This window comes from Drosophila ananassae, chromosome XL (assembly GCF_017639315.1).
Source record: "Drosophila ananassae strain 14024-0371.13 chromosome XL, ASM1763931v2, whole genome shotgun sequence".
NCBI lineage: Eukaryota > Metazoa > Arthropoda > Insecta > Diptera > Drosophilidae > Drosophila > Drosophila ananassae.
In genome coordinates, this window is record NC_057931.1 from 17,923,404 (window position 1) to 17,943,475 (window position 20,072).

A 20,072-nucleotide genomic window follows, 5' to 3' on the forward strand; every position below is an offset into this window, starting at 1 on the left:
ACTAACACGCTTAAATTGTAACGTTCGTAGTAGAAGGACTAGAAACTTTCGTCCTCTACTCCTCAGCCACTGTAGTTTGACATATGCCCAACACGATCCGTTCAGGGTATTATGTTCGGACTACAATGGTCTCTACCACATCTTGTCACTTTGTTCTACTAACAATCTTAAATCGCTTATATTAACCGCCTTATCTGTGCAACACTCTTCCTCGTGATATCTTTCTCCTAATCCTCGCTTATCTATCTCGGATCTATTCCCGCGATTCGAGCCGTACGTTACGCGGCAGCATCCCTCGGTCGAAAATGAATCGGGAAGGAAAGTATTCCTGAGCCAAAGTGCAGCTGTCCTTTTCCAGGACCTTTAAGGATTGTTGTCTTGTTAAGGAGTGGAGACATTTCCGGAGGCGATGTTAAATGTGCGGCACAGCGAAATGGAGGGAATCGTTGCGGATTTCAAGAGCACACACAAGGAGCTGTCCGAGATGGATGTTGCAGAACTCAGAAGCGATCTGCGCATCAACTTCAATGATGCGGCGAGGGAGGCACGCTTTATCCTGGATCAGGAGATTATGATGCGCTCCAGTTTGTTGCCGGCGAGTTCGACGCTGATCAACGCATCTTCTGCCCCCAATTTTGATGCATCCCACTTCCCACTTTTAGTAGGGGGTTTGCGGAGTGGCTTGAATTTCGGTCACTGTTCTTGACCATGGTGGACAAAAACCCATTCATCAGTCAGGTCGAGAAGCTTCAACGGTTGCGGTCCTGCCTTCGTGAATCTGCCTTGGAGACTGTTCGATCGTTGGAGCTCAAAAAATATGACGTCGCATTGGAGCTGCTAAACAAAAGGTTTAGTAATCGCAGGCTCATTTTTCAAGCTCATGTTAATGAGATAATGCATCTGAGGGCCGTAGAATCCGCATCGGCGACGAGGCTTCGCGAGCTTTCGGACAAATTTAATTCGCATATGCGAGCCCTGGCAAGCATGGGTCCGACGAAGCAGATTGCTAGCTGCATCATTATCCAAGTGCTGGTGCAGAAGGTTGATGATGCCACGCAGTCTAAGTAGAAGGAAATGCAAGCTGACTCAGATTTCTTGGATTCCATTCCAACGTTGGAGGCCATCGCCAGTTTTCTAGAGCAGAGATGCCGGACTTTGGAGAGCATGGATTTGCCGACGACATCGTATGCACCTTGCGGTAGGCCGGCGTAGACCTTTTCATGCAGGCAACTCTGCATTTGTGATTACCAACTCGTCCGCATGCATGATTTGTGATGGCCATTCTCACATAATAAACTCCTGCCCAAGGTTTTTAAGCTTGTCGCCTGAGGATCGTTTAGGCGAAGTTAGGCGATTGGATTTATGCCGGAAGTGCCTTGGAGCTGGGCACCTATCTCGGCATTGCAATTCGTCAAGCTGCCGTGCTTGTGGACGCAGGCATCATAGTTTGCTGCATTTTGGTGGAAATTCGCCAGCTCAAGGCCAACACTCCTCTCCCGAGGTTTCCGCATCTAGCGACACTGTCTCTCGGTCAGCGTCCGCTCCCGTCAAATCTGTTGTAGCCAAGGATTGTTTTTTGGTCAGGAACCGCTCCGGAGTTCTACTGCCCTGCCGAGCGCTGCTCGATTCTGGTTCGCAGGTGCATCTAGTCACCTCAAGGCTGGCGAACCAGCTGCAGCTGCGGAAGATAAGGTCTCCGGTTTCTGTATCTGGCATAGGTGACGCAGGGTTTTCTACTGATGGGTTTTCTGTGCAAGTCAGCTTGCAATCCCAATGCTCTGACTACTCTGCGCAAGTAACTGCGATCGTAGCCTCCAAAATCACTGACCTTCAGCTCAATTTTGCATTAGACGTCAGCTCTTGGAAAATTCCTTCCAATGTAAAGCTAGCGGATCCTCATTTTCACCAGCCGCAGCGAGTTGATTTTTTAATTGGAGCTGGATTATTTTACGAGCTGCTTTGTGTCGGGCAAATTCATTTGTCTCCTGGTTTGCCCTCAATCCAAAAAACTCGGCTCGGTTGGGTTGTTTGTGGAGGTGGAGGTCCTGACAATGGCAAGGTTCTTATGGCTGCTGAGCGGTCGGGACTGATCTGCCCAAAGGGGCCTTTAGATGAGCGGCTCGATCAACTTCTTCGACAGTTCTGGGAAGTGGAAACCGATCCGATTGTGAAGGCGTCAAAGGAAGAACTGGATTGCGAGAGTCACTTTGTTAAAAACTTCGTGCGGTTAGAAGGTGGTGCCTTTACAGTCAGGTTACCAATTAAACACAACAACGGTTTATTGGGTGATTCGCACTCACAGGCTCTACGTCGCTTCCAGTCGTTGGAGAGGAAACTGTTTCATCAGCCCGAACTGCGCACTCAGTATTCGGCCTTCATAAAGGAGTATCTTAACCTAGGTCACATGTCCCTGGTTCCGCCGGAGTTGCATCGAGATTGCAAATATATTCGACGTAACTTAGAGTGGTGTTCGATGGTTACGCTGTTACCACCTCCGGTTATTCTTTGAATGACATATTAATGGCTGGGCCGGTCATCCAACCTAAGCTTTTTCACATCCTGCTGAGGTTTCATTCGCATCCGGTAGCGCTGACTGGCGACATTTGTAAGATGTACCGTTGTGTGAGGATGGCGTCGTCTGACAGCTTTTTGCAGTGCATTCTGTGGCGAGACTCCCCTCTGGAGGAGCTACAAACATATAAATTGGACACTGTTACATATGGAACAAAGCCTGCGTCCTATCTATCCGTGCGAGCGATGTACCAATTGGCTAAGGACGAGGTGGAAGACTTTCCAGTGGGATCCGAGATCTTGCTTCGAGATTTTTACGTTGATGATCTCATTTCAGGTGGCAGTTCCAAGGAGGAGGTTGTTGGCATTTTAGCGCTGATTTCAGCGTTTCTGTCCAAGGGCGAATTTCAGCTGCGGCAGTGGTGGTCCAATATCTCTAGCGTGTTGGCCGGCGTGCTTAAAAAGGATCGGATGTCTTACTTAACTTTTGATGGCTGCATCTTTACGAAATCGTTAGGATTGGCTTGGGATCCTTCCACAGATCAGCTGCTGCTTTCTTTTTCTTCTCTTCAGTCCACTTCAAAGCCGTCTCGACGTTCTGTCCTGTCATCAATAGCGCGGTTATACGATCTGCTGGGCCTTGCTGGTCCAGTGGTTACTAAAGCAAAAATATTCTTGCAGAAGCTGTGCCGAGAGCATCATTCTTGGGATGAAAGCTTACCTCAGGACAAGAGATCTGCCGGAGCTTAAGTCACACCCAACGTGCAGAATTTTCTCGGCTGGCACTTACGTCTGAAGCACTTGTGGAGATTCATGGATTTTGTGACGCCAGCATTGAAGTCTACGGAGCATGTGTCTACATAGTTTCCAGGTCGCCAGGGGCTGAGAGCCGCCTTCTATGTGCGAAATCTCGAGTATCGCCTCTTAAGACGTTATTGTGCCAAAGTTGGAGCTGGCTGGAACTGAGTTGTTGGCGAGAATGATGGCAGAGTTTCATAGTCTAGGCGCTTACAGAGGATAGTATTTTTGTTGGTGCGACTCTTCAACCGTGTTATCGCGGATTCGAGATGAGCCTGCCAGGTTTAATGTTTTTGTCGCTAACCGCGTGTAAACCATCCAAAATCTGACGAGTTCCATGGAGGGGCGATATGTGCCTACGTTAGAAAAGCCAGCAGATATCTTGTCTCGTGGAGCCCTTCCTACTGAGTTGATCGGATCCAGGTTATGGTGTCAGGGTCCGCCCTATCTGTTAAAGACAAAGGAGCACTGGCCTGTGACGGTAGTAGTCGAGAAGCCAGCGTAAGAGCTTCGCCCTTCAGTTTTATTGGGGAAGTCGCCATATACAGACATCGTGGCGACGTGCAACTCCTTTCCAGCTCTTCAGCGAGTTTTTGCTTACGTCTATAAGTTTGGCAGACGGGTATGGCATAAACGAATTACCGTTCATGATCTCAAGGCGGGTATTCGCATGCTTTTGTGGGTAGTCCAGCGCGCTCATTTGGATGAGGAAATAAGGACGTTGCAGACAAAGGGAATGGTTGCCTCCTCCAGTTCGCTGGCTTCGTTATCCCCCTTTTTGGATCAGTTTGGATTGCTTCGAGTATACGGGCGTCTCAAGAATTCATCCTTGGATTACGATGGTCGTCACCCAGTAATTTAGCCCAGGAGCCATCCGGTAACGCGAAGCATAATCCTTAGCTTTCATGAGAGCAACCTGCACGCTGGACCTCGATCGTTATTGGCGATGATACGTTCTCAGTATTGGCCGATTGGGGGGAGAAAAACTCTGCTCAAGGGGACAAATAAATGTGTGAGGTGCTTTCGGATGAAACCTCGTTTGTTGGAGCATGTAATGGGCGATCTTCCGAAGGAGAGAGTGAAAGGTTATCAAGTCTTCTATGTAACCGGCAGCGATTTTTGCGGTCCTTTCTTCTATAAGTCGGAGGTTCGCAACAAGGCTTCCATAAAATGTTACATTAGCGTCTTCATTTGTTTCACGATAAAGGCCGTCCATTTAGAGCTGGTGAGGGATCTGTCCACCGCCGCCTTTCTGCATGCACTGAGGAGATTTGTTTCTATCAGGAAGAAGCCTCGACAGATCTGGTCCGACAACGCCACCAATTTCGTTGGAGCCAAAAATCAGTTGAGCGAATTAAAGAGACTATTTCTTAGCGACGAGCACCAGAGAGCTGTCTTGAATTTTTTCCTTGCAGAATCCATTGAGTGGAAGTTTATCCCTCCCCGTTCTCCCCACTTTGGCGGCTTGTGGGAAGCTGCTGTTAAGACTGCCAAGTACCATTTTTATAGTGTCGTGGGCTCGGCTGTACTAAAGGCCGACGATTTCCAGACGCTGGTGTACAAAATTGCTGCAGTGATTAATTCGAGGCCATTAGTCCCTCACTCTGAAAATCCTGCTGATCCGGATGTCCTGACTCCTAATCAGTTTCTGCACGGAGGGCCTCCTTCTAGTTTCAGTGAGCCAGACCTGACGAAACTCAACATAAATCGGCTAGATGCTTGACAACGCGTCGTCTTTCTTCAGCAGTGTTTCTGGTCCAGATGGAAGGAATAGTATTTAATACATAGTCTTTCGTCTGACTTTGTCGTATCCCGACGTGTTTTTGCGATTGCTCTCATCTTATTACCTACATATATCTTTGATACGAGTCTCCTCTTTTCGCGTATCATTGTCGGAGATAATTGACTTACATAGTTCATTATCCACACACTTCTTAAAAATAATATTATTCTTCAATATTACTTCTGCCATGCTCTGCGAATATTCATATATATATATTCCTGAGTGTTCAAGCATTGAACACGATAAGAATTCCAAACATAGAATGTAGGAGATCGGACCAATGTAAATAAGTGATTAACAGCATGGTTTGAAAGACGATCTCCTGCAGTCTAACCAAATATTTATGTGGTGCACTTGAAGCACTTAAGAAAGGGTCACATAGCATGTCAGCGAGCAGTCCGTTGATAAGTAGTTTTAAATAGATTTAAGATTTTCATGTATGTTTCTTGTAAGAGAATTGAAAGAAATAAAAACAGTTTTAAAAAGGAACTCATTGGAGTATCACGAATATTTACGGGGCTCCTCTTAACACTGAGTCCATTCTCCGATCGAGTAATCCCGTTATATCATTGTTACTCTGAAGCGGTTATTCGTCACATTCGTATCTCTTTTGTTACGTATTCTCTTCGACGTGCCTGATCCGAACGTGCCTCTCTACCACTGAACTCTTTGAACTCTACCATTGAACTCTTCTCGCTCTCACTACAGTGGACAAATCTCAGTCAATAATGAGTCTAATTTGCACTGCTAAGAAATGCGAGTTTGGAGGATCCATCACTGGAGACTCGTATCTGTCCTGCTGGCTTTGCAACAACTGCTCACATATTAAATGTGCTGGTGGTGGGCACAATGGACGGATAAGCGATCTCATCACTAAGAATATTGGTCTGACATGGTCTTATATTGCCTGTAGAGAGATTGAGTCTGAGATGCGGACCTACATGAAGCAGACGAGAAACGGTTTTTTTTGATGTCCGTAAGCAGTTTGCTGCACTTAATGAGCAATTCCTTACTCTTGAGACCCAATTTCTTGGTCTCAAGTTACTAAGTGAATCTCCAAGGAGAAAAATTCCGAACAATAACCCGATGGCGGTCAATCTATTGGGCACTCCTGCTTCTCATGCGATTCATTCGGATAAATTCTTAGCTCCTAATACTTCATCGCCTCCTGTTGTTCCTGTGAAAGTGATCCATTCACCAAGTCTGCCAATGGAATCGTCAATGAGTCTTGTTCCACCTATTGTCCTGGATCCTCCATCGTTGGAAAACCTGCAGGTTCCTGTGGCTCCGTCACCTAGGCCTCTCACTAGTGTGGCGCCTGAGTTAAAATCCTCTGGGCTTTCGCTGAAAGCTGTTGCACCTCGTAAAGCCACATTTGTATCCCGCCTCATACCGGATGCCACTGTGGATGATGTCAGGAGTCACCTCTTAAAACATCTTAAGGTAGCTCCTAATGATTTAGAGGTCTTTAAGTTTAATTTTAAACATAAGCGTAGCATATCCTCTTCCAAAATTGTAATTCCTGAATCCTACTTTGAAAAAGCACTTGATCCATCAGCCTGGCCAGAGCACAGTTTTATTTACGACTTTTTAGCTAAAGACCCTCTGAATCACAACTTTGCCGATTCAGCTCCAAAAAACTGAGTAATAATGTTTTTTCTTGCTGCTACCAAAACGTTCGAAGTATTCTGGGTAAACTGAGCCAATTTTTTACTAAGAGTGCTTCTTTTGAATTTGATGCTATTGCACTTACTGAAACCTGGCTTAATTCCTCTGTCTCTGATTATGAAATTTTTGTTCCAAACTACACTGTGTTTCGATTGGATAGGCCATCTTTCGGTGGTGGTGTCCTCATTGCTGTTAGCATTAAATACTCAGCTGAACTAATCACTTTCCCGAATCAGTTTGGAATCGAGTTTATCGCAGTAAAAATAACTGTTGGTCCGTCTCATATTTTCATGACCTGTTCTTATATACCTCCATCGGTTGATGATACGGTATACTTTCATCACCTTAATGCTAGTTCGTTTTACCATTAGTCAATGACTCTGATTTTGTCCTAATCATGGGTGATTTCAACCTTCCCCAAATCTCCTGGATCCCGTGTGAAGATGACAATTCCTTGCATTCTAGTTGCCATAACGACTTCATTGATGAATTAATTGAAATTGCTCTTTCCCAAATTAACCCCATCCTTAACACACTTAGCAGGTCCCTAGACCTTATTTTCTGTGATAGAATATCCTCTGTCACTGTAAATCGGTCTTCACCACTATCGCTTCCTGAAGACGTACACCACCCTACACTATTGGTTTCGGTGTTAATTGATGTCCCTAATATTCATAACTATGAGGCTCAGTATCGTTCTAAATGTTTCCGAAAAACGGATTACAACGCTCTTCGCAATCATTTAGCAGGAATTGACTGGGAATATCTTTCATCTTTTAACTCTATTAATGCTGCTACTGATTCTTTTTATGATGTAATCCACAACGCGTTGGACAAATTTGTTCCAGTACTTTCATCGTCTTCATCAACGAAACCGCCATGGTTTAACAAACACCTTTCTCTTCTTAAGAACAGGAAATCTAGAGCTTACAAAATGTTTCTTAAGTCTGGATCTTTGTTTCATCAGACAAACTTTCTTTACATTCGCAACCAGTTTATTCTTCCTAATAATCAACTTTATAAGCGTTACATCGTAAATTGTAAAGCTAACTTCCGAAATGATCCGAGCTCCTTTTATTCGTTTGTCAATATGAAATGTAAATCCAGTCTTTTTCCTCCTTCCCTATCTTATAAAAATATTTCTGATTCTTCAGATCATGGTATTGCAAATCTCTTTGCATCATTCTTTCAATCAACTTATTCGTCCGATTCCTTTAATTTAAATTCTACATACCCTTATAATATTCCGTATATAAACAATATCTACTTGTCTAAATTTAATCATCTTGATGTTTCTAATGCTCTTTCAGCCTTGGATATCTCTTTTTCTGCTGGTTCTGATAACGCCCCGACCTGTATTCTTAGGTACTGCTCCGATATCCTATGCTATCCTCTTACTACCCTATTCAATTTATCTTTGTACCTTTCATGCCTTCCCAAGAGATGGAATGAATCTTTTATTATTCCACTTCATAAGAAAGGTTCTAAAATACTTATTGATAACTACCGTGGTATTGCTAAACTTTCTGCGATTCCCAAGCTGCTGGAGAAAATGGTTACATTGCAACTGCAACATCATTGCAAAAGCATAATTTCCTCCACCCAGCATGGTTTTGTCAAAAATCGTTCTACAACAACCAATCTGCTAGAATTCACTTCGATCGTCCATAAGGGTTTTCTAAAACGAATGCAAACCGATGTTATTTACACCGATTTTAGCAAAGCTTTCGATTCTGTTAATCACCGTCTCCTTCTCCAGAAACTTTATCTTATGGGTCATCATATCTATCTAATCGTACGCAGCGGGTTTTGTTCAAGAACATCACATCTCAAGTTATAAAAGTAACATCTGGTGTTCCGCAAGGCAGTCACTTAGGACCTCTTCTGTTTATCCTCTTTGTTAACGACTTGCCTAGTGTCGTGAGCTATGCTACTACACTTATGTATGCTGATGATGTAAAGCTCTGTTTTTCTTACTCTGACCACTTTCTTCATAGACATCTACAGTTTGACCTTGACGAAGTATTCTTGTGGTGCTCTAATAATCTCCTCTCACTAAACTGCTCAAAATGCAAGGTTATGACGTTTAACCGTAGCACGCCTCATGTCATCTCGTACTCACTTGGGAATCACTTTTTAGATCGTGTTTCCTTAATGAATGATCTTGGAGTTCTTTTCGATCACAAGCTGTCGTTTAATGAACATATTTCCCTAACAGTTAATAAAGCCAGAGGAGTACTTGCATTTATCAAGCGCTGGTCAAAAGAGTTTGATGATCCCTTTACCACTAAAACGTTGTACATCTCTTTGGTTCGCCCGATCCTTGAATAATGTTTATGCGTTTGGAGTCCGCAGTATATGGTTCATCAAAGAAGTATTGAATCAGTGCAAAAGCAGTTTCTTTTATTTGCCTTAAAATATTTAAACTGGGACTCAGAAGTTATTAGACCTGCCACCATTGCAGGTACGTCGTACTTGTGCTGGGGCGATGCTCCTTCATAAAATCATTCTTGGTCAAGTTGACTCTAATCTTTTACTTGAAAAAATAAAGTTTTCTGTTCCAAATAGGTCAACCAGGTCCTTCCGACCCCTTTGGTTACCAATTTGTAGATCATCGAACCATGATCCTTTTCGTGTTATCTGTAAAAATTATAATCTATTCCCTGAATTATCCCTTGATGTAATAAAATCTAAATTGTTTGTTTTTCTTTTAGTATAATTTTCCTAATTCTTAATTATAATTAATTAATTTTAAAATTGTATATATAAATAACAGATAATTGTTACTTCAATAAATATAAATATAACCCTGTTGCAGCAACGGTCCAAATGGCGCATCCCTGGTCAAGGTATGGCAGTAAATGACATCGTGCTGGTGAAGGACGAAAACTTGCCTCCAATGAAGTGGCCCCTGGCGAGGGTGACGGTAATGGTCGTCGGAGATGCCGGAGTGTGTCGGGAGGCGCTGCTGAGGACGGCGTCTGGAGCTAGGAGGTTGTTTTCATGTTCTGAAGAAATATTTTTGAAATCTGATTCAGTAAAACTTGACAGATTTTGTAGATAGCCATGACCTTCATAGGAAAAGCCATTCCAATCAAAAAATGTTCATGGAAAAAATAGAAGCACAAAAAAATTTATTAAATCGGAGATTTGAATTTAGGATGAGTATTCCGACGATATCGTCCGAAAAAAATGCTAAGCGCCACTTTTGAATTTGGGTTGTTATGCATATATTACACGACCTACATAATTCAATAAATGGTAAGATTTGATCAATTTTTTCTATTAGGTTCTTAGGTTCAGAAACTGTTGGTGATGGAGCCTATGTCTGTTCTGGACTTTGGTTCAGGGGAGCATAAAGGTTATGGAGCAGGTAAAATTATGCGTGGATATTTTTTGCTATCAGCCCATGTTAAGTTTCGAAGCGACAAGAAAACATAACTTCCCACCTACATTTAAGTTAGAGAGAACTGTTATCTTTACTGTTCTTTAGCAAAAAAAAAATTGAAAAGACCAATGTACAATCAAATCTACAAAAAAACTGCGAATATTATTGAAATTATCCGTCTAAGCTCTGACATATCAATACCCTAAACAAATCCAATCCAACTGTATTTCATATCCGCAGGACAATACAATTTTATGTCCTTGCAGAGGGTGTTATAATTATGTTCACTACAACGGAGTGAGGAGACATCCCCGACCAAATATAAAATATACATATATATGTAAAGTAGTAACGGTATGCAAGTCGTCGAAGAAAACTGGTCGTAATAGTTAGCTACGAGAAGTTGGGTCGGCTGAAAAGTTTTGAAAAATTTTAAAATTTGACTTTTTGAATTTGTATACCCTTGAAGAGGGTAATTATAATTTTATAATATTATTTATTTTTTTGTTATTAGCTACTATATATAAAATTCTTTATAATATAATAACTAAATATAGAGAGGAGTAACTAGATACTAAGACCATCGTCTCGGTAATTAATATAACAATATGTTTCAGTGAGGTTTTATGGCTTAATTAATAATTTTAATAATTTAATAATTTTTTCTTAATTAATAAGAGTTATAACATGTCGTGCTGTTTAAATAAGGTGTAAGATTTTACTTTTCGTTAAGAAAGATATTATTAAGCTTAAATTAGTTGTTGTTAGGGTAGCTAATAAGTTTGAGGGCGGGGTAAGCCCGAAAAGGTTGGTCCTAAGTTTATGATTGTGCCTGCATGAATCTAATATATGTTTGACTGATAGTTCCTCCCTACATTTAGGACAGTTTTGCCGTCTTTCACCGTTTAGTATGTGCTTGTGTATGAGGTTTGTGTGTCCAGTTTTTAATCGAGTGATAATGTCGCATTCCGTTCTACCGCACGACGCAGGGTATTTGGTTGCCTTTTTTTCAGGGTTAAATTGCTTATACCAGTGGATAAATGATGACCTGGTCATTGACCAGGCCCCACGAAATAATTATTCCGTGTTCGTCTACCACTGCGAAAGAGGTTGTGGATCGGACTAAGATCCGTCCGTATGGAACCATTTCTGTTATGACTGTGTGTTGCGTGTTCCTTGTTATGACTGGTGTCCTAGATTTTTGCAGAACATGGAGTGAAGTGTTAATGGCCGTGGAGCGTAATTTCCATGGGGAGACAGGATGACTTTATTCCATCGGTAAGGCTTTCCAATATTGTATCTCTTCACATCGACACGTCGTAGTCCTTGCAAAGAATGGAGTTCTTTGAGCACATAAGTTTTGGTATCAGCTTAAAAGTGGCTTCGGCCAGGAGGCATTTCGTTGGAGTCTTTGGAAAGACGCCAATACTCCATCTCACAGCAGCTTGATACGGAGGTAAGATTTAGGTAAAATGGCGCACACCACCCGTAGATAGGGAGGCCTTACTCGATTTTGGACGGCATCAAGGCTCTCGTCGCTTATATAAGTGGTGTGGGATAATTTAATGAGCGCTTAGTTGTTAAGAATTTTATAATGTTAAGCCTATTGATAAGTTTTATCCTAAGTTCTATACAATTTTTTTGAAAGTGAGTCGTTTATCGATGGTCAGGCTGAGAATTTTAAGAAATGGTATGAGTTCTATGTCAATGTTATTAAAAATTATGATAGATATGTAGAGTGTTGTCTTTTGCATATACGAAAGAGTTTACATTTATTTACAGCAAGGGTAGCACCGGAAGTGTTTCCCCATGTTTGGATTTCATTAAGAATATCTTTGAATTTATTGTTGAGTGAATTGGTATTATATATTTGCTAAAAATTGTGGCATCATCTGCATTGATTGAAAGGTTAATTTTCTTATGTTTTAAAATGATGTAATTTATGGATTGGAAGGCGATCATGAACAACATATGTTTCGTTTCTGATCCTGATGGAATTACTCTTTCCAGAACGTTGCCCCTTTCTAACCCTGAGGATCCATATCTTCCCACTCTTGAGCTTTCAATCGAAAACAACTCCTTAATTGACCTTAAGTCTACACTTAAATCTCATAAAGTTCGTTTCTTCCGCAAGGCTTACTTTAAGAAATTAAATAAGTTAATCTAGGAATTGGGTTGGTCTGATTTACTGGCATGTGAGGATATAAACATCGCATTAAAAACATTTTATTTCACTTTAAACTCATTTTTTGACGTTGTGCCGTGGAAATATCCGTTCGCTTCAACGAATCCGCCTTGGTATACAAGGCTTATAAATTTAAAGAACAGAATGAGTAGACTTTTAAATAAACATAGATTATCTGACTGTACAGTTAGTTATTCAAGATACTTAGTAGCTCGGTCCAATTTCACCGTGCATAACGCAGAATGTTATAGGAGTTATATTCGCCGCTGCAGGATTCAGTTTTCTCAGGATCCGAAGCAGTTTTATAACTTTGTGAACACTAAGCGTAAACATGTATCTTTTCCTGCACTGCTTACGTTTTAGAACTCATATGCGAACACTATCCGATTGGATATTATAAGTGTAAGGCTGAGCTGAACTGCTGAGTAGCCAATCTTATATTTCGCCCATCTTTCGATCAAAGTGGTGTGTTATCGGATCTTCTTAAGGTCAAGCCCGTGTATTCGCCAGGCCCTGATGGAGTACCAGGCTGTGTTCTGAAAAATTGCGCCGAGGCTCTGTGCAAACCGCTCGTTGAACTATTTAATCTATCTCTGGAAACTTCGATCTTTCCCCTTATGTGGAAGGAATTCTTCATTATTCCGCTACATAAAAAAAGGAAAAAATCCGATGCTGCAAAGTATAGAGGCATCTCTAAATTGTCAGCAATTCCTAAGCTTTTTGAAAAACTTATCACTCCATATTTGCAACACCTATGTAGTTCAATAATAACTCCGTGCCAGCATGGCTTCATGAAGTGCCGCTCCACCACTACCAACTTATTGGAGCTAACATCTTTTATCACGGATGGCTTCCGGAATGGCTTACAAACAGACGTCATTTACTCTGACTTCAGTAAAGCATTTGACTGTGTTAACCATTCGCTTCTTATAAGTAAACTCAGTCTTTTGGGATTCCCAACTGATCTTCTTATCTGGATTTCGAGCTACTTATCTGGGAGTGTCTTCTTTAAAGATGTTACCTCGCGTTTAGTCCCCGCCACATATGGGGTGCCCCAAGGAAGCCATCTTGGACCGATGGACCGATTAACGACTTGCCCCTTGCCTTAACTAATTCATTTATACCTTTGTACGCTGATGACGTTAAGCTATGCCTTCAGTATAAATTCACTAGCGCCCAGTGTAGACTTCAATGCGATTTGGATAAACTTCATAATTGGTGTTTAGCAAATAACCTAAAGCTTACTGGATCGAATTGTAAACTCATGTCTTTTTACTGATCTAGTCCTCACCAGGCTATGTACTTTCTCTATGGGAACGCCTTAGAACGATTAACTCAGGTTAACGATCTAGGTGTCCTATTAGATTTGAGACTTAAATTTACCGACCATATATCTACCATGGTTAATAAAGCTTGGTGTGCTTGGTTTTATTAAAAGATGGTCAAAAGAATTAAATGACCCGTACATAACTAAACGTTATATACATCACTGGTCCGTCCGATTCTTGAGTATGGATCGCGTGTCTGGAGTCCTCAATATGGAGTACACCAAGATCATATTAAATCTGTACAGAAAAAACTTCCTTACTTTTTCTCTTAGGGGACTTAACTGGGATGTAAATCTCTACCTCCCTTCTTATCGAAGTAGACTTTTCCATCATTAACAAACCGTAGAACGATGCTGGGTGTCATGTTTCTACATAATCTTATTTATGGATATATAGACAGCCAGCATTTACTAACACGCTTAAAGTGTAACGTTCGTAGTAGAAGGACTAGAAACTTTCGTCCTCTACTCCTCAGCCACTGTGGTTTGACATATGCCCAACACGATCCGTTCAGGGTATTATGTTTGGACTACAATTGTCTCTAACACTTTGCTCCACTAACAATCTTAAATCGCTTATATTAACCTCCTTATCTGTGCAACACTTTTCCTCGTGATGTTTTTCCTACTCTTCGCTTAAACTACTCGGATCTATTCCTGCGATTCGAGCCCTTTGTCACGCGGCAGCGTCATTCAGTCGGTTGGACGGGAGGTGGGCTGTACGTATGCAGTGGGAACCGCGCGCAAAAAAAAAAAAATACCACAGAGAGGGGCGATCCTTGTGGGATGCCATTGTGTAGAACTTAGATAGGTTGTTGTTTATTTTTACTCCGATTGAACGGTTGATCATGTAAGCCTTCGATAAGTTGAGGGTCTTTTGACCTACCCACCGGGAAAGTTGATCCAGTACTGTATGCACCCTTAGGCGATCAAAAGACCTTTTGAAATCAGTTGCCAGAATGGTAACATGATTTTTGGGGGAAAGCGCATCAGATGCATAATGGTGGAGATGCAGAAGAGAATCGAGAGTGATTTGCTGTTATTTATAAGCTGTTTGGAGGCTTATAAGTCTATGTTTTGTGATAAACCACATCTTTTGGCTAACATTTTTTCAAGAGTCCTGCTTAAACAGGGAAAGAGAGAAATGTGTCTAAAGGAAGATATATCGTGGATTGGTTTATTTGTCTTTAAAATTACGGGGGTAGGAGCCCTTACCAAGCATTTCATTGCTTTAGAGGGCTAATGTTTGAGCATTGGGTATGAAATGCAGTCTATACCGGGAGTTTTACCTTTCGCGTAATGAAGGGCATATTTATGCTCACTACGGTCCAAAGCGTCGCAAATGTCTCAAGAATGATGCAGCTCTTTATCTTTATACTTAATTGTTCTGGGGCTATATGAGGAGATATCAATTAGGCGATTTAGATCGGACCATTTCTTCTTAGTAGAAGATAAAGGGCTAATATTTGATGTGAATCGTTCAAAGGATTTTCGTTTTGCTATTTTAAATTTGTATTTAAATAGGTCATTGGATTAGAGATGTAAGAGATGCAAGCACCCTGGTTCGTTTATAAGTATGCCAAAGGGGTTGCTTTTGTTTCCTTAGATCTTGAAGCGTTTGACTCCATCAAGGGACAATTCGCTGATGTAGACAAGGTTTGGTTTGCGGGATTGCTACATTAGCTGCTGCTTTAATTCCTTTTATGATTTTGGGTGCAAACACATTTTGGTCGTTGGTTGAAGAAAAATTAAAGCTTACTTTGCATTCGGCGCGGTAAAGATCAGAATTTACCTTATCTATTTTAAATTTCGGAGGTGGTGGAATGTTGTTGGGATTGGGTTGCAAATGATAGGATAGTATAGGATAGTGATCACTTCCATATAGCGAGTCTTTTACGGACCACTTAAAGAAAGGGAACAGTGAAACGGAGGCTAAAGTAAGGTCAATAGCCATGAAGGAGCTGTGGGTAGAATGATGGGTAGCTGAGCCATTATTAAAAATAGTCAAAATTGATTTGGTTTGGTTTAAATTACCTCATCTGTTTGAAGACCTCTTGAGTTATATGAGGTTGACTGCACATTGGACTCCAAGCTTTGAAATCTCCAACATAAAGGATTGGATTCCTGATACGATCTACTATTTTAAGTAGTTCATTGGCTGCTACGAGTTGGGATGGAGGTATATAAGTATTGAAAATACAAATATTGGGTTGTTGGATCCATAAAGAGTATGAACTCCCACTTATTGGTATAGGCTTGTGAGGAATATCTTTTCGGATGAGTATGCTTACACCTTTGTTAGCTAGGCATTAGCGATTGAGTTAAAGAAATATGCAGTAAATTGCTTGGGAGAAGCAACATTCGTAAGGTTAGCTTTTATATGCGTTTCCTGCAGGCAAATAACATTCGGGTTGGTATCGTTAATAAAAAGTTGTAGATCGTGATAATTGTTCATTCATGTTTCATTGTACTAGTGACATAAGCGGGAAAAGAAATTGGATATTATTGCGTTGAGATCTGGGATAGACGATATTATGAATCACTCATAGAATCGTCAAAAGAGTCATTTTTATGTTTTTGGGTATTCGATTTATTTGTGTGTGAAGTTGAAATATTAAGATTGGAAGATGTTGTTGGACTGTTTGCTTCATGTTCAGCATGAATTTGTTGTAATAGTGTAAAAGATGCGGGGGATAGGTCATATTTGTTTTCATCAGGTAGAGCGGTTGGGTTGGACTGATAAGAGCTTGTGGGGATTGGGGAGTGGAGGAAGAGGGAGAGGAAGGGGAAACGGAATGGGAGTTGTTCGGGGTTTCATCTGAGGAGATGTTTTTTATTTTGTCATTTGTTTGTGATAATTAAGCTACCGAAGAGTAGGAAGCGGTATTTCCCGAAAAATTTGACGTTGTCTTGAAAATTTTTTTGGCCTCACGCATGGTAAATTTTGTTGTTGTTTTAATTCTGAGTATTTCCTTTTGTTCTTGGTACGTGGTACTCAGAGCAGAGATGAGAGTTTTTACAGTGCTTGGCTGTGTGGCCGTGTAATTGGCACGTCTTGCAACATGGGGTTTGGTGTGTACTCACGAACTTTAACGGAGTGCCAGAATATTTCGACTTAAGCTAGGAGTCTATAGAGTTCAAAGGTTACTTTTCAGCATCGGCTTGGGTTCTTACAAGTATTAGTAAATTTCCGTTCCAGAGGTTCGAAATTGACACAATGTTTTTGGAGATAATTTTTAAGGCACGGTGGCTGGCAAAGCATGAGAATTGGGAGATCGTCTTTTTGGTGTTGGTGGAGGAAATTATTATATACTTCGGATTGTTAGATAAGGTTGGAGGAAGGTCGGGAAATACTATATCCAGCATTTTTGGGTTGTCTTCTTTTTTTCGATGGGGGCTGATGGCAACCGGTGCGAACCGGTTGTCGCTCAGTTTGGGCCCAGGGGCCATATTAAAGCTTCAAGACTATTAATTCGTATTTTATGTAAGTAAGTTTTTCAAAAATTATCGCGAGGAAATAGGATGAAAAGGAGAAAAAAATATAGACCACGTGGGTCGATAAGAATAGAGACCAATCGAGAACCGCTGTAGGGAGATAAGAGACGTCCGCTCTCAACGAGAGATAGTCTACTGGAGCATTATATAAAATTGTCCAGATAGTTAAAAAGCACGAGTTTCAAAAGGAAATTCAAAAATTCAGAAGCTTAATCCGTTTGTCCGCGAAGCCTCTGAAGCTGGTCTTACCTCTTCTTTGTTGCGAGTCGGGGGGCGATTAGCTTATGCTCCTATACCGTACGATGCCAAGGTTCCAGTATTGTTGAAGAAGCGCTCTCAATTCGTTCAGAGCTACGTCCGATACTTGCACGAGTCGATAATAAATACGCTGTTTTAAATGCAAGCCTCATCTGCTGAGATTTACCCTTAATTCGAATCCGTGTTCTCCGCCCATTTTCCATATGTGGGGTTGATTTCTGTTGCAATATTGAGTCCAAGGTAGTTCATTTAGAAGTAGATTTGTTAACTGATTCTTTTTTAATGGCATTTTAAAGGTTACCGACCATCCTAGTTGTCCTGAACTCAAGGCCCCTGGGCGCCCTCAGTCAGGACCCATGCAACGGAGAGGATTTGACTCCCGGGCACCTGTTGACAGGCCGCACATCGCCCCACCAGCATCGCGGACCACAGGGCGTCTTGGGCCTACAGGTGCGGTCGAATTGGCAGCAGGAGTAGAAGGACATTGTGAAGGGCGAGCGGTTTCTAATCGCAGAGGACAATGGATCAGCTGAAGAGTCTTCGAATCTCATGCTAGCGCGGACGGAAGGATCAGGGTCGCCGTCATGAGGACTTGCTCTGCAGCTATTCTTAAAAGAGTAGTTCACAAGCTGGCAGTTGGGTGAAGCGAGATGCAGGTCTTCAACGGGACCGGTGTAGAGATATTTTCAAAAATGGTGTTTAGCTAATGTTATATTTTTAATGGTTAAAATGCAGTTTATGTTATTTTATCGATCAAGCCTTCACCAGCTTTCATACTTTTGCTTTGTAACGTTTATCCTATATTATTTCTGTTAGTTCTTGTAATGTGAGTTTTTTATTATTTCTGAGCGCGACATGCCGTGTCACTACAATTTTACTTATTCTAAAACTTCCATACAAAGAGGGCAGCAGTGGAGCGTCGGCAATATATATAACTTATATAAACTTGCTAATATACAAAAGAAGGAATGATATGCATGCATGTTTATGTCGTTCATATATTCATATGTGGCTGTAGCTGAATAGCATAAGAATGCTGACCATGTGTCTAAGCCTTATGCGCTCAAGTGGCTGATCATATAACACTTGAATTGAACTTAAAAATTTTAAGTCTGTCTTTATGTAAAATGGCGCACACCACCCGTAGATAGGGAGGCCTTACTCGATTTTGGACGGCATCAAGGCTCTCGTCGCTTATATAAGTGGTGTGGGATAATTTAATGAGCGCTTAGTTGTTAAGAATTTTATAATGTTAAGCCTATTGATAAGTTTTATCCTAAGTTCTATACAATTTTTTTGAAAGTGAGTCGTTTATCGATGGTCAGGCTGAGAATTTTAAGAAATGGTATGAGTTCTATGTCAATGTTATTAAAAATTATGATAGATATGTAGAGTGTTGTCTTTTGCATATACGAAAGAGTTTACATTTATTTACAGCAAGGGTAGCACCGGAAGTGTTTCCCCATGTTTGGATTTCATTAAGAATATCTTTGAATTTATTGTTGAGTGAATTGGTATTATATATTTGCTAAAAATTGTGGCATCATCTGCATTGATTGAAAGGTTAATTTTCTTATGTTTTAAAATGATGTAATTTATGGATTGGAAGGCGATCATGAACAACATATGTTTCGTTTCTGATCCTGATGGAATTACTCTTTCCAGAACTTTGCCCCTTTCTAACCCTGAGGATCCATATCTTCCCACTCTTGAGCTTTCAATCGAAAACAACTCCTTAATTGACCTTAAGTCTACACTTAAATCTCATAAAGTTCGTTTCTTCCGCAAGGCTTACTTTAAGAAATTAAATAAGTTAATCTAGGAATTGGGTTGGTCTGATTTACTGGCATGTGAGGATATAAACATCGCATTAAAAACATTTTATTTCACTTTAAACTCATTTTTTGACGTTGTGCCGTGGAAATATCCGTTCGCTTCAACGAATCCGCCTTGGTATACAAGGCTTATAAATTTAAAGAACAGAATGAGTAGACTTTTAAATAAACATAGATTATCTGACTGTACAGTTAGTTATTCAAGATACTTAGTAGCTCGGTCCAATTTCACCGTGCATAACGCAGAATGTTATAGGAGTTATATTCGCCGCTGCAGGATTCAGTTTTCTCAGGATCCGAAGCAGTTTTATAACTTTGTGAACACTAAGCGTAAACATGTATCTTTTCCTGCACTGCTTACGTTTTAGAACTCATATGCGAACACTATCCGATTGGATATTATAAGTGTAAGGCTGAGCTGAACTGCTGAGTAGCCAATCTTATATTTCGCCCATCTTTCGATCAAAGTGGTGTGTTATCGGATCTTCTTAAGGTCAAGCCCGTGTATTCGCCAGGCCCTGATGGAGTACCAGGCTGTGTTCTGAAAAATTGCGCCGAGGCTCTGTGCAAACCGCTCGTTGAACTATTTAATCTATCTCTGGAAACTTCGATCTTTCCCCTTATGTGGAAGGAATTCTTCATTATTCCGCTACATAAAAAAAGGAAAAAATCCGATGCTGCAAAGTATAGAGGCATCTCTAAATTGTCAGCAATTCCTAAGCTTTTTGAAAAACTTATCACTCCATATTTGCAACACCTATGTAGTTCAATAATAACTCCGTGCCAGCATGGCTTCATGAAGTGCCGCTCCACCACTACCAACT

The 20,072-nt window shown here is 41.1% G+C and overlaps 2 protein-coding genes across 2 annotated transcripts; both read left to right on the forward strand.

The window, feature by feature from the left end:
* Positions 1 to 2,065: 2,065 nt before the first annotated feature.
* LOC123257553 lies at positions 2,066 to 3,261 on the forward strand. Its single transcript, XM_044717134.1, has 3 exons — positions 2,066 to 2,453; positions 2,588 to 2,964; positions 3,085 to 3,261. Exons 1-3 carry the CDS (start codon positions 2,066 to 2,068, stop codon positions 3,259 to 3,261), a joined length of 942 nt encoding a protein of 313 aa, XP_044573069.1.
* A 1,102-nt stretch (positions 3,262 to 4,363) lies between these two features.
* On the forward strand, positions 4,364 to 5,032 carry LOC123257554. Its single transcript, XM_044717135.1, has one exon. It carries the CDS (start codon positions 4,364 to 4,366, stop codon positions 5,030 to 5,032), a length of 669 nt encoding a protein of 222 aa, XP_044573070.1.
* The last annotated feature ends 15,040 nt before the right edge of the window (positions 5,033 to 20,072 follow it).